This window comes from Geotrypetes seraphini, chromosome 10, assembly GCF_902459505.1.
Source record: "Geotrypetes seraphini chromosome 10, aGeoSer1.1, whole genome shotgun sequence".
NCBI classification, from domain to species: domain Eukaryota; kingdom Metazoa; phylum Chordata; class Amphibia; order Gymnophiona; family Dermophiidae; genus Geotrypetes; species Geotrypetes seraphini.
Window position 1 is genome coordinate 41,368,181 of NC_047093.1, and position 14,635 is coordinate 41,382,815.

The following is a 14,635-nucleotide window of genomic DNA, read 5'->3' on the forward strand; positions in this document are numbered from 1 at the left end:
ACAATAAAAGGGGCAAAATAATTGTGAATTTGAGGTAATCATATCTGAAGATCTTAAGGTAGTCAAATAAGTAGAAAAGGCAATAATAAAAGCCAGAAGAAATAGCCTGCAGGAAAAAGGAGGTGATAGAGCCTCTGTATAAGTCTCTGGTGAGACCTCAGTTCTGGAGATCACACATTTAAAAGGATAAAGACAGGATGGAGTCAGTCCAGATGGAAGCTCCTAAAACAGCCAGTGACCTAAATCATTAACTCATACGGGGACTTAAAGATCTACTGTACATATGTACACTTTGGAAGAAAAGCAGGAGGGGAAGATATTACAGAGGCATTTAATACCCCTATGGTAAAGATGAACAAAAAGTGGTTCTCTTTAAATGAAAAGGAAGCTTTGAAATGAAGGGTCACAAGATAAGAGAACTCACTCTTGGGCCTGCCTATTTTCAAAGGAAACATTCCTCTAGAGAAAGAGTGGTGGATAGTTAGAACAGCCTCCAGGCAGAGTTGGTGAAGTTAAGGATGCTATCTGAATACAAGAAAGCAATGGACAAGCACAGAGGATCTCTGGGGGACAGAAAGGGATTGCAGAGTTTAGTAGCTGATACAGATGACCAGACTGGGTAACCATATGGTCTTCATGTGTCATTTTTCTTTGTTTCTCCGATTCTTCTTGGACTATAAATGTGTGCTGGGTTTTTACTGCCCTTGAGATTTATAATATTAATTTATTATACACATATTAAAATTACTATGGCGCTGCTGCAAGATTCTGAAACTTTCCCCTGGGTCAAAGTTTACATCAACTGATTGAGGAAATAGCACAATTCATTTATAAATCCATTACTTATCTATTTACTGTTTGAGCTTTTTGTCTTACTATGGATACAATGATCTCTCCAGGAAATACTGCTCCTCCACAGTAAAAAGGGGGCTTTCTAAACCCCAAGCCCTAGGGAAATGCTATAGGAGAATCGCAGAAAAGGGACCCTTTCTAATGCGGAACACCAAGGGCTCCTTTTACGAAGGCGCATTAGGGCCTTAACGCACGGAATAGCGAGCGCTAAAATGCCACGTGCGCCAGCCGCTACCGCCTCCTCTTGAGCAGGTGGTAGTTTTTCAGCTAGCGCGCTATAGTGTGCACTAATCCGCTGCGTGCGCTAAAAATGCTAGCGCACCTTCGTAAAAGGAACCCCAAGAGTCTGATGTTCAGTCCGTAAAGGTCAGAGGCTTTTAAACTACTGATAGACATAGATTGAATTAAGCTTGGATAGTCTATGCTGCAACATTTCTGGGCTCTGGAATCAAATATGTGGGGAAGTGTGGTCAGTCAGAAGTTAACCTGGGACTGGCCAATAGTCAGACCAGTGCTCAGTTAGCTCAGTGGATAAAGTTAGGACAGTTTGTTCACTGTTCTAACTTTATGTGCTTGCTTAGCTGGTTAGCAGATGCACACTAGTTAAGTGCATGCTGGCTTCACCCAAGCATTAACTGTACAGGCAAGATTCAGTGGTACTAACCACTTAAGTGCCACTAAATATTAACAGATGGCTAACTCAGCAGAGTGTAACTGGGCAGAAGCCTCTCCTGTCCAATTAAACCCTTCTGAATATTAGACCTCACAGAAATAAGGGAGAGAGCAGTTGCCATAGCGCAAAAGAGGTTCAAACAAGGATTGATGATGCCCTAAGCTGGGATGCATTGCTACCTTGTAGGCTTAAAGCGCTGTCCTTCAGGAGTACCCGCGGTAACAGCAGATTCAGAGAGACATTACAGCAAATAACCTGTGGTACTTCTCTATTTCCTATTTTACTATAGCAAAAGAAAACCCGATGGCTCAGAATGATATATGAAGAACAGCAGCAGGTGCTATAGTGAACAAGCCCAGCAACAAAGGAGGGTACAGGTTGTTTTCATGGGAATATTGCTTCTAAACTTCATATTCCTTGCCATCTGTTCTGTGCTCTCATTACAAAGACAAAAGTAGCATAATTTCACAACCACGTCATAAAAAGAGATAAGTGATATAAATGTCTGTGGATATTATCTATTTAAAATACAACCAACATCTGTTAAGTCAGTGGTTCCCAAAATTGTCCTGAGGGTATCTGCAATGAATATTGTGAGATTAATTTGCATGTATTGCTTCCACTGCATGCAAATTTCTTTCATGCATATTCAGTGTGAATATCCAGAAAACCTAACCGACTGGAGTTCCCCCAGGACAAGTTTGGCAACAACTGCATTAAGTTTGTGTCTTGTGTTATATTATATGTTTCTTTAGTAGAACTATCAAACAGGAGAGCCCAGCATGTACAGGAGTGTGACACCGTTCAGGGGCGATTATCTACTCTCCTTTGAGACTGTCATAAAACCTGCTCAATGTTTTCCCAAGTACCTTTGGAATGGGCACACCACCTAGCTGACTTAACAGAAAATTTATAATACTACGCACTACTCCCCACTCAGTAAAAATGTCTAGGCCTGAACTGGCCTTAAATATGCCAGTGCCATGTGTCAGAACGGATGGCAGAGATTAAATATGATCATGAAGACCAGATGCTAGGGAGGGAGATGGTGCTGAAGCTATATGGTGGAGAAGGCAACATGGCAAATACTAGGGAAGGGGTTGGGCAATGTTAGAGCTTTAGTTACAAATGTAAACATATTCTTCATGGTCTATTATCCCCATGTGAAAAACCTCTGCATCCTTCCTTTTCCAAAATTTCAAATCACCAAGAAAGGGCCTGTTCATTTAGCAAAGTAAAAGCATTCTTAGTAATTTGATTATCTCAATGTGCCTTTACATCAAAAGTTTGAAGACTGGATGTGGAAGTGGAGATAAGGAAAGCAAGAACTTCAAGAAGAGGTGAAAAAGAGAAGTCAAAAGCAGTCCCAATTCCAATCTGCCATATTGATAACAGTAACAGAGTGGATGCTCGTCTGCCATAGATCTTTCTACAGCCCTAGTTGCACATAATCAAACCAAAAATCAGGAAGCATTGCAAAAGGAAATCTCCATTTACAGGAGGACTAGCCTGATGGCTCAGAGGTTAGCAGCTTACAGTGCTAAATGGAAGACTTGGATTCAACTCCCAACTCTCTTACTTGCTCCTTAGATTGGATGTAAGAAGGGATACTATTCAACATTTCTGCACTCTTAGGGCCTTGGCTTGTGATGTTACTGCAGCATGCTTGAATTGACATCATTGTAGTTCCATATCTGTAGTGGAATCACTGTGGTTCCAAGTCTGGATCTTCATTTTGCAATAAAATTACTGCAGTTAATTGTCTGGTGCTTTATTTTGTAATGACATCACTGTGATCCCATCTCTCTGGAGCTTTGTTCTATAATAGCATTACTGTGGCTCAAGGTTTCAAGGTTTATTAAAATTTCTTATACCACTGAGTCCAAAATTCAAAGCGGAGTACAATAAAATACTAATCAGCATACAGTAATACAAAACAGAAGTTTAAAAACAAAATAAGTGACATTACAGGGAATTGATTAATAAAAACTATAAACACATATATCAGATGTACAAAAAATAGAAACAAGAGGGAAAAAAGGGAAGAACTACAATTTGTATAGGAAAGAACAAATAAGGAAAGAACAATAGGGAAAAGCGTTAACTGAAAGCAACTGTGAGAATTATGCCCTTACGAGGGCAGTTATGTATGAAAAGCGGCTAAGAATAAGAAGGTTTTCAACTTTGCCTTAAAAGGGCCTAGTGCTGTTTCTTCCCTTAAGTACTTAGGAATGGAGTTTCAAAGGGAAGGTGCCATCACTGAAAAGTTATTGGATCTCAAAGTTATTGGAGCTCAATGCCTGATGCTTCATTCTCTAGTTGGATCACTGCAATTCCATATCTGAAGATTTATTCTGTAGTAGGGGCTGTAAGGTTCCATATCTGGAGGTTCATTCTGTGTAGTTGGATCACTCTGGTTCTGTAATGGGGAGGGAGGGGAGTTGTTGGGTCAGGAGTGCACGACTTTGCAGGTTGTTGGGTGAGGAGTACGGGAGACAATTTTTTTTTTTTTTTTGCCAGCAATTTTTTTTGCTGGTTGGTTTAGAGTGTCGGTTAGTTGAATACTGGGATTCTACTGTATAAAAAAATGGAACAGAATGTGACATTTCAACCAATAAAAAGAGCAGAAAAGAGCACACATATATCAAAATGCAAGCACAGGATAGAGAGTTGAAAGGGATTCAGCACTATGCACCAAGTAGCTCCCTTGGGAGAGGGTGAAACCTGAAAACCTCAGAATACAGGTTTGAGCTGCATCCTGACAGTTCTGAGGTTAATAACTAGGATCTGGCTCTTAATGAATGTATGGATGAGCTTAAGGAGCCTAGACCTGTAGTTAAAATTGAAGATAAAAGGGTCACCTGAATCATAGATATCCCTGCAGATTTCTCCTCCAGACAGAAACATCAGCTGGGACAGCTGCAGCAGATAAATAGTTTTTTCTTCCTGGAAGCTTAGTAAATCTTTTACTTTTCAATTGGTGAGAATTTGGTATTCTCTAAGACTGGCAGGTCAATTATTTCAGTTTCAAAAAAGTTTAAAAACCTAGTTGTTTTCACAATAGTTAATTTGATTTTAGCTCTCGTACAGTAATTTTAAGCAATTCAACATACTTTTTTCTAACTTTTTCCATCCATCTAATCTAACCAATTTCTGTTTTTATCCCACAGTTTTTGTTATGTTTCATTTTTTAACGAACTGTAAACCAAGTCAAGCTCCTTAGGGAGTAGATTTGGTATATAAAATGAAGATTAGATTAGATTAGATTTGATTCTTATACTATTGGTTACTTAAATTCTAATTTTGGTTACAGGGAAGACAGTGACTTCCACCTACCCCTTTGTTCTTTTTTAGACTGAATTCAATATTCAGTGGTATCGACACTGCATGAAGATAAGGGAATTATTTTTCTGCTTAATTTTATATCAGATTTTCAGGAAGTCTTTGGTTTAAGAAGGATCATTGAATATGCAGTCCTAAACTTAAACAGCTAAGTTATCCATTTAAGTCAAGAAAGCCATTTGTGCAGTCCTACTTAAATGGATAATTATGTGGATAGCACGAATCTCGAAGCTAGCTGGTAAAGATGGACCAATACACCTAGTAGCACTTTAGAAATAATAATAATAATAATAATTTTTATTTTGTATACCGCCATACCCAGGGAGTTCTAGGCGGTTCACAACAATTAGTTGAAATACAAACAATGTGATTGAAATTTCCTGAAGCCAAATAGTGGACAGTTTCACAATCTGGTTGTCACTGTGCTTCCACAGACTATGAAACTGGCTGCTTTGGGAACTCCATTCACTCTTGGAAAATCTGGATGCTGCTCTTCCATTTAGAAGCATATAACACTTCCAATGGTTATATTAGTATCTGTAGGTCCATAGTGTTCATGGTCAATGTCTGGTCTCACTGATAAAATTGTGTGTTTATGAACCATTCAGTGTTTAAATAATTTGATTCACTTTAAAGCCAGTCACTTGTGTTCCCCAGATTTACCAGCGGCATTTAAAAAGTGGGTGAGGAGAGTGTAAATACATACAAGGCTGATAAAGAGCATACTGAAAGACCAATACAGAAGAAACCCGGGTTGCTAATTTAAAGTAATAGAGAAAACACTCTTGTACTGTACTTCAGTGGTAGAGTCCTTGGTTTGCAGTTAGACCCTCAGAGGTACCTCTTATCTTTCTGATGAAAGGTATGGTATCTAAGAAGCTCAATTTAAGCATTGTTTAACAGGGCAAAAAAAAAGTATATTACTTAAGCACATGGAGGGAATTCTATAAGGAGCTGTCTAGTTTTAGATGGCAGGAATGTGAATAAGGAAGTGGAAGGGTAGCCTAATGGTTAGTGCAACGGAAATTTGATCCTGGCAAAACTAGGTTCGATTCCCACTGCAGCTCCTTGTGATCTAGGGGATATCACTTAACCATCCATTGCCCCAGGAACAAAACTTAAGATTGTGAGTGCACTATGGCAGGTACTAAGCACAAAATGTGTTTAGCACTGCGTAAGTCTGGTAGTGCTATAGAAATGATTAGTAGTAGTAATTAGTGGTATTCTAGCCATTTTCATGCATGTGTGGCCACTTATGCGTTTTTTCATCGTCTATTGTTATTTGTGACTTGGGAAGTTAGCTATGATTATTTATCTAAAATTCCAGTTCTTTATTTTTATTATTCTTTGTTTTTGTCAACTTTCATTGGGTTTGGGGAGGGTTTAGTATGATTCTTTCAATAAAAAGTTAAAAAACTAAATTTTGGGGGAGGATAGGGGGGAGAGGTCAATAGGAAAAGGGAAAGGGGGGTAGGAATTAGGGGGAGGGTATTGAGAGATGTAATGGGTATTTTGGAAATATATTTTGAAGAAATGAAAGATATTTGATGGAAATTAATATGATGAATTTTAATTTAATGACTATTTTATTGTATATTGTATATTGTATATTTACTGATTTCTTCAATAAAAATGTTATAAATTAAAAATGACCTCTTATAGAATACCAACCAGTGAAAAGAGTATAGGTCATATTTTGATGGCATTTACTTTGCTAATGGGTGCATGCATGGGCAGAACTTGGCAGAATGTGCAAATACTCAAATGATAGAATTCTATTATATGTATGCATTCTGATTAATGTCTAGATGCAAATATTTACATGTGATTTTTACAACTACATTTAAGCATAGTGGTTACAGTACCAGGCTGACAACCAGGGAAACCCAGTTTAAGTCCCGCTGCCCCTTGTGATTTTGAACAATCCACTTAACCCTTCATTGCCTTAGGTACAAATTTAGATTGTAAGCCCTCGAGAGAGAAAAAAATACTTACCCCCTCTTCTACAAAGCCATGCTAGTGGCTGCCGCATGACAACAGCCCCGATGCCCTTTAAATCTCTATGGGCTTCGGGGCTGTTACCGCGCCGTTTTGTAGAAGAGGGGGCTAGTAGACTAAAAAAGATAGGAACTAAATTCAAATAAAGAAAAGTAGGCATGTTAAATACTCCTTTAATACAACTGCATAAATCACCAAACACAGCATTAAGGGCCAGATTCTATAAGAGGCGCCAATTTAGAGGCCTACCTGAATGGCTCAAACCACCTTAATAGCTTCAATTATGAGCTTTCATAATTGCAAAAAAAGATTAATTGGCCAATAGGCGCTTACCTGATTCTATAAAAGGTAGGCACTTATCGCATGGCACCTAGTACCACCTAACGCCTAAGTGAGCATGTTTGGGGGCAGAGACATACATAGGTGCCGCTGAACACAAACTCTAATGTAGGCCAGTAAAACATTGGCTTATATTATTGGTGCCTAAGTTTTTTGATAGGTGCCATTAGGTGTGATTCTGTAAACAGCACCTAAGCATATGGGCAGTATCTTTTTTCTAGGCGCCATTTACAGAATCTGGCCCCAAATTCCTACTCTCTGCATAACTTTGCAGCCCTGTGTTAGCTCGTGAACATAATTACAGACTGTGCATGTTTACAGCAGCATAAACTCTTTTAATGATTCTGATGGGAATTAAAAAAAACAAAGGCAGCACAATAATAAAAGTAAGAGAGTGAGCAGTTGAGGTGCATACGACAGATGCAATTCAAAAATAATGCACCCAAAAAATGTGTTTTTAAATAAAATAAACTGGATATGGGAATGTGTAATTAGCATCAACATAGAGAAAAAAGAAACCCAGAAGACATTTATTGAACCAGTAAAGCTGTTTACAAAATAATGGTAAATAGACCCTGGGGGTTCACTTTACTAGTTTGCCTCAATTTTCTTGTAATTTCAACCATTGCTCTTTTCTGTTTCTTTTTTTTTATATATTTTAATTTTCCCATCGATGATGAATAAAACACGGAGGCAAATAAGACCAAATGGTAGCATAGCCTCAAGGGAAAAGCCTCACATTGTTATACATAATCCTTGACGCTAATCACAGAAATCTACACCAAAATCCTTGCAGAACTATTCTGCTTCAGAAAAGTTTTCAATAAGGTACAATTTCTTCTCTTTTTAGTTCTACCCCCTTCCCCACCCTTATCACCAAAGAGTGTTTGTAGCTCTAGAAATAGAGCAATAAACACCCCATTTCCCAGATGGCCATGTTGAGACGCCATCATCAACTAATATGTCCGATGCATGATGGAAAGATTAGGTTCTTACCTTGGTAATCTTTCTGGTAGGACAGACACATTAATCCTGAACCTGTGGGCCGTCAATCTATTCCTGCAAGAATTCTTGTAGAGTCTCATTAGCATTCTTTTGCTCCACCTTCTTTCTCTCTGGGCTGTACTCCAATTCCCCAGTTTGTACCAAGCAGATGGTCAGCCCTAGAGAGGAGAGGAAACAGCATAGGGAAGGGTATGGGGATTCTCCCCAAGAAATATGTCTGTTCTGCTCATATCATCATCTAATATAATAAAATGCTAGGCCGCGCATGCGCACTCTAAAGTCGTGTTCCCTGATCCGTCGCGGACATGAGAGTGCGCATGCACGCTTAGTATGTCACCACAGCCTCTCTGCTCTCCACCTCGCGCCGCTGCAGGCCCCACACTCGCAACTCGCCTTTGTTCAGGAGCCACAAAAGAAGAGCGGCAGCCTTCCTTTCCTGCCTCTCCAATGGTGCGGCTCAGCGCTCGTGCAACCCCGGCTTCCCCACCTGGGGAAGCCGCGAGGCTGCGGTGGCCTTCCTCACCTGGCTCTCACGGTGCGGCTGAGCAATGGTGGCCGGCGATCCCCGTAATGACTCCCCACCCTCAACTAAAAAAATGAAGTTACACAGCTGGGGGGAAGCCGCAAGGCTGAGGCGGCCTTCCTCACCTGGCTCTCACGGTAAGTGCCGCCACGGCTCCTCTCTCGAACCGCACCAGGCGGGGATTGAGAGAGGAGCTGCGGCAGCGGCTTTCAACTAAAACATGAAATTACACAGCTGGGGCAAGCCGCGAGGCTGCGGCGGCCTTCCTCACCCGGCTCCCACGAGTGCGCATGCGCTAGGGAGAGCGAAGGAAGCCTCACTGACCCGCGAGGGAGAAGGGGGAGCAGTGGAGGGGGGGGGGCCGGCCAAATTGCTGCTACCGCTACTGGGAAGCAAGTTAATCTGCCAACCAACACACACAAACACACACAGAAAACAAACAAACACACATACAGCAGGCAAAGAGACAAATACCAAAACAAACACAGACAGAGAGACCACAGGGAAGTGTGTGTGTGGGGGGGGGAGGAAAATACTGCACAGGGTGGGAAAGAAATGCTGCAGCACAGGGAAATGGAGGGGGAAGGAATGCTGATGTAGCTACTGCACAGGGAAGTGGAGGGGGGAGATAAATGCTGCTGCATAAGGGGCAGGGAGAGAGACAGATAGTGGGAGGGAGGGAAACAGAAAGAAAAGAAGAAGGAGACTGGGGCAGGGAGAGAGACAGAAATAAAGAAAGACAGTGGCAGAAAGAGAAAGAAATAAAGAAAGAAAGACAGACAAATATATATTTCTAGCACCCGTTAATGTAAGGGAGAAGGGCTGGACAGTCAAGGAAAGAGACACAGAAAGAAAGACAGAGCAGGAGGAAGAGAGATAGAAAGAAAGAAAGATAGACAGAAAGCAGCCAAGGAGAGAAAATGAAAAAAATAAACATAAAGACACACATCTATTCTAGCACCCGTTAATGTAACAGGCCTAAAGACTAGTTAACATATAACAGATGAAACAAAACTTAAGCATTTGCAATATATAACAAGGTGAAAGCAAGTCACCAACCAGAGTGCAAACTACACTAAGAGTGTGGTAGATTCGTCAGATACCCCCTAGATTCTTCCAAGTGGTAGTCGCATCCTCTATTCTTGTCAATGCTGGATAAAGGAAAGAAACAAGACATCGGAATTCTCAAGCACGTTCAAAGAAGTATGCAGGCAAATGAACATCTGACAGAGTGAGCTTCAAGAATAATGCATCTGTCTACTAGAAAGAAGATTACCAAGGTAAGAATCTAATCTTTCCTTCTAGTGTGACAGATACATTATTCCTGTGACCTATCAAAACAGTCCCCTCAGTTTAGGGTGGGACAGAATGGATGATCCAAATGTGAAGTCCTACTTAGCTACTACATCCACCCTGTAAAACCTTATGAACATATGGAGAGAGGACCATGTGGTCGCTCTACAGATTTCATCCAGATACACCACTGAAGATTCCACCCATGAAGAAGCTATAGGGAGTGTGCCTTTACAGATATAGGCAGTCACTTTCCACTTCCAATATAGGCTGAAGAAATGGCCATATAGATCCATCTTGAAAAGGTTGGTTTCGAAGCTGGTTGGCCTTTCTGGGCAGCATCCGCCAGTACAAAGAGATATTCTGACAGTCAAAATTTGTTCGTAACCTTCAGATACTACAGTAACACTCTACACACATCCATTAATTTTAGCACTTTATCCTTTTTCCTCAATCCTGAGGGTGTGAAGACAGGCAACCAAATTTCCTGATTGATATGAAAGTTGGAGACTACTTTATACAAGAAGGATGGTACTGTACGCAACTACTCCTCAATCCAAAATTCTGAGGACGGGATCTCTGTATGACAATGCCTGCAATTTTGACACCCATCGAGGTAAATTGATTGCCACCAAAAACACCATTTTGATTGTAAGATTCATCAGTGAAGTTTGCTCTACAGGTTCATGGGGTGCTCTGGCTAGTGCCCGTAGGACCAGATTAAGACCACGCCAAAAAAAGCTGTCACACTGGAGGACATAGGCACAAAGTGCCCTTCACAAACATCTGGATGTGCGGCTACAGTGCTCTTATTAAGCTTAGGCCCAAAACATGAGAGCTCCACAATCTGAACTTTCAGAGAGAAAACCATTAAGCCTTTTTCTAGTCCTTCTTACAGGAAGGCAAACAGCACAGATATTAGGGCAGAAGTTCAGGTCTTTTTCCTCTGACTGCACCTTTTGGAATTCTAGAGATGGGGGATTTGGGGAATTTTAGAGATGTTATTCACTGTGCCATGCTGAGTGCTGAGGGATGCTAGTGATGATGCGTCAGACAGCTTACAGGAAGAACTTAGGTTATAAGTGGTATATAAATGTTATAAATAAATAAAATAAATAAAAACCTCTGCCTCAAACAAGCTTGGAATCCAGACTGCTTGTCTATTTAGACTGCCTCTTGGGCCCAACTACCAGCCGGAGACCTTAACCCCCACCGGAACCTCACACATGCAGTCAGGGAAAGGACAGCAGTCAGCCCCGATCCTGCCTCTCTGCCCACTCTGCCTCTGCTCAAGCCCACTGTGGACAGAACCTGGAACAAGCCTTGCTTCCAAGAGACCATTCCCTTAGCTCCCAAGCTGTTAGCGCAGGCTGTCCAAGTGGGTGCACTGCAAGGCAGGCTGGCCCTTGAATGCAGACCTCCGACCTTAGAGTATGCGCACTCCCGCAGCCAGAGATGTCCTAAGAATGGGATCCTCTGCAGTACCGAAAAGCCTTGCAAACAGTAAGCAAAAAACAAATTTAGTGGAAAAATAAACACGAGCAGAAAAAGCAGATTCCTACCATCTCACTTGTAGAGAGACAACTGGGAAATTGGAGGACAGCCCAGAGAGATAGGATGCAGAGCAAAAGAATGCTAATGCAGTTCTCTACAAGAATTGATTACCCATAATTTCAGGAATAATGTGTCTGTCACACTAGAAATGTCTTATTTGAAAATTGTGCCTCACAAATGAAAAGACAGCATGAACCACCAAAACAGCATAAAGGGGATGGGATTTGATATACTGCATTTTCTGTGTGGGCTACACAATCAAAGCAGTTTACATGAAGTGTTAAGTGCCTTTCCCAGAGTCACAAGGAGCTGCAATGGGAATCAAACTCACAATCTCAGGGTGCTGAGGCAGGTGCTCTAACCACTATACCACTCCTTTAACTGTATGGAAGTATTTCTCCTTTCTTGGATGCATCTAAAAATTAAAACAACTTCTTATAATGTTAATGACCTCATTAACATTTCTTTTCAAAAAACACGTCCTTACTTAATATTCCCCTCCCCAATCGCACATGCACTCTCCCCAGCAAATAACACACTAGTCATCCCCTTGAACCTCATTTACCAAAAATATCCAGACTCCTAAATAACCATCTCCCATAGGTATCCATTTAACCTTCTCCTAAATAAGCATCTCCCTTAGGTATCCACTTAACTGATTCCTTCAAAGTTAGGTATCTTTCTTCAGTTGCCTATATTGTTTTCCCACAGAACCTTGTAACTACTTGAACCCTGTCAAGTTATTCTATCGATAAATCCAGATATCTTATACTTGTATTTCTATACCACAACATGTAATTTACTTAAATCGTTGTAATGTAATTCTCTCGGTAATGTCCTGATCTCTTTTAACTGTAATCCGCTTAGAACCGCAAGGCACAGGCGGAATAGAAATCACAAATGTAATGTAATGTAATATTATTCTGCTTTACACTGGCTTCTAATTGCACTGAATTCATTGCAATTCCACGGTTATGATGAATCACTTTAAGCTAGTACTGTAAAGATGTGAACTAAATCCAAATAAATCAATTAATAAATGAATTGTCCGGAATGTTTAGTACTAGCATCTGCAGGTAAAGAAAGTCGTCTGAGGGTAAACAAGCTCAAATGGTCTTCTTCCCGCTGACTCCAAAGCATATTTTCTATTGCTCTTCTCATGCTTAACATTACTCAGAGCCCATGCAGTGGCAAGCCCTAACTCTACTGATGTTGGAAGGAAAACAACTAAAATGGCAGAACTCAATTTATTGAATCTCATATACCTGCCATAGGATATCAGCCATTGTATCTTTGAAGTTGGGTGGCATATGTTTTTATACCAGAAATTCCTAAGCCTCCCATGATGACCTCATAGGCAATTGAGACGACCTCAAAACTAATTGAGTTTTTCAGATATCCTCTAAGATACAGGAAATACATCTGTATACACAAGATCTTCAATGCATGCAAATGTTTAAGTTTTGTATACTTATTATGGATATCCTGGAAGACTCAACTGGCTGTAGGGTGACTAGGACAGGTTTGGAAGCTTCATCTTGCAATCATCGCTGGCCACAGGCATGTAAAGGATGGGTATTATATTTTATTGTGGGAACATTTGAAAACTCTAAGTGCAAAGTGGATACAGTTTTCTTTTCAAATGATTCTTCAGAATTTTGTTGAAGATCAGACAATCACTCATCAAAACAAAGAGTTTTTTTTTGTCACTGCCAGAAGCAGGTGCATGGAGAAGTCTTCTTACCTGAGCTGTCCTCGCACCAAGGGCCTGTTCTTTGTCCGGTTCATATTGGAATCAAATGGAACCTCAAAAAACTGTGTGAACAAGAAAAAGAACATGGAAAGAATTAAAAGTAGCCACAGAGTGTTGGAAACAGATAAGCTACTTTGTCTCTAAGAATGCATTTTAAAGTGTCAGATCAGTAATCAATCAATCAATTAATTAATCAGTATATTGGAGGGGGGATGAGGAAGAGGGAGGTGAGAGAGAGAGAAGAAAGAGACTGAAAGGTTTGTGGTACAATAAAGAGGGAGAAGAGACAAAGATTAGGAAAGAAGCAGAGATTAAGTAAAGAGGTAGAAAAAAGATAATGGATGTTGGTGGGGGACCTCAGGAAGAGAAAACTAACTGCTCCTGAATAATATGGGGGAGGGAGGGGTTGAGAAGAGAAGGCAGGAGAAAGTTGTGTGCTGGAGAAAACTTATTTATTTGCTCAATTATTTAGCCCGTCCTCCCAAAGGAGCCCAGAATGGGTTACAAGGTACATCCACAATATAATCGAGACAGGACAGAGATGACATAATTTCCGATATACTACTACTAGCAAAAACAGAGAACGAGAGCCAGAAGGCCTTGAGCATGCGCAGATGCTCAAGGCCCGGCCCAGGCAAGAGGCGGGAGCTTGCTTTCACTTTCACAACCAGCAGAAGGGGTAAGGAGCGTGTTTGAGAGGAAGGGCTGGCGGATGCCGCTTTCAGCACGGGGGTGCGATGCAGTTCTCTCTGGGGGGGGCATTCGCGGGGAGGGGAGGGTTGCGATGCCGGTTCGGGGGGTGCGATGCAGGTTAGAGTGGGGGGGAGGTGTTCGCATATCGGAACATGCTCGGTTTGCGAGGCAAAAGTTTGCTGAGTGTTTTGCTTGTCTTGCAAAACACTCGCAAACCGGGTTACTCGCAAACCGAGGTTCCACTGTATATATATATATACTGCTTTTCTGGATATTGCTCCTTCTTCAACTCAGTTTTGTTTCTGTCCATGCTGCTTCACTATCACCTTAAGCCAGGGGTAGGGAACTCCGGTCCTCGAGAGTCGTATTCCAGTCGGGTTTTCAGGATTCCCCCAATGAATATGCATGAGATCTATGTGCATGCACTGCTTTCAATGCATATTCATTGAGGAAATACTGAAAACCCGAATGGAATACGGCTCTCAAGGACCAGAGTTCCCTACCCCTGCCCTAAGCAGATGAACATATGTAGAAGTTCTCATATTTATTTATTCATTTATTTAGCTCGTCCTCCCAAAGGAGCCCAGAACCAGTTACAAGAGTACATTCA

General features: G+C 41.1%; 1 protein-coding gene across 1 annotated transcript in view; it reads right to left on the reverse strand.

Annotated features, from left to right (window-relative positions):
- LOC117368380 (protoheme IX farnesyltransferase, mitochondrial) overlaps positions 1–14,635 on the reverse strand; it is a 368,703-nt gene that overhangs the window by 123,001 nt on the left and 231,067 nt on the right. Inside the window, exon 5 of the mRNA XM_033961979.1 lies at positions 13,324–13,394. Coding sequence (XP_033817870.1) covers positions 13,324–13,394 — 71 coding nt within the window. The remainder of the gene's footprint in view (positions 1–13,323; positions 13,395–14,635) is intronic.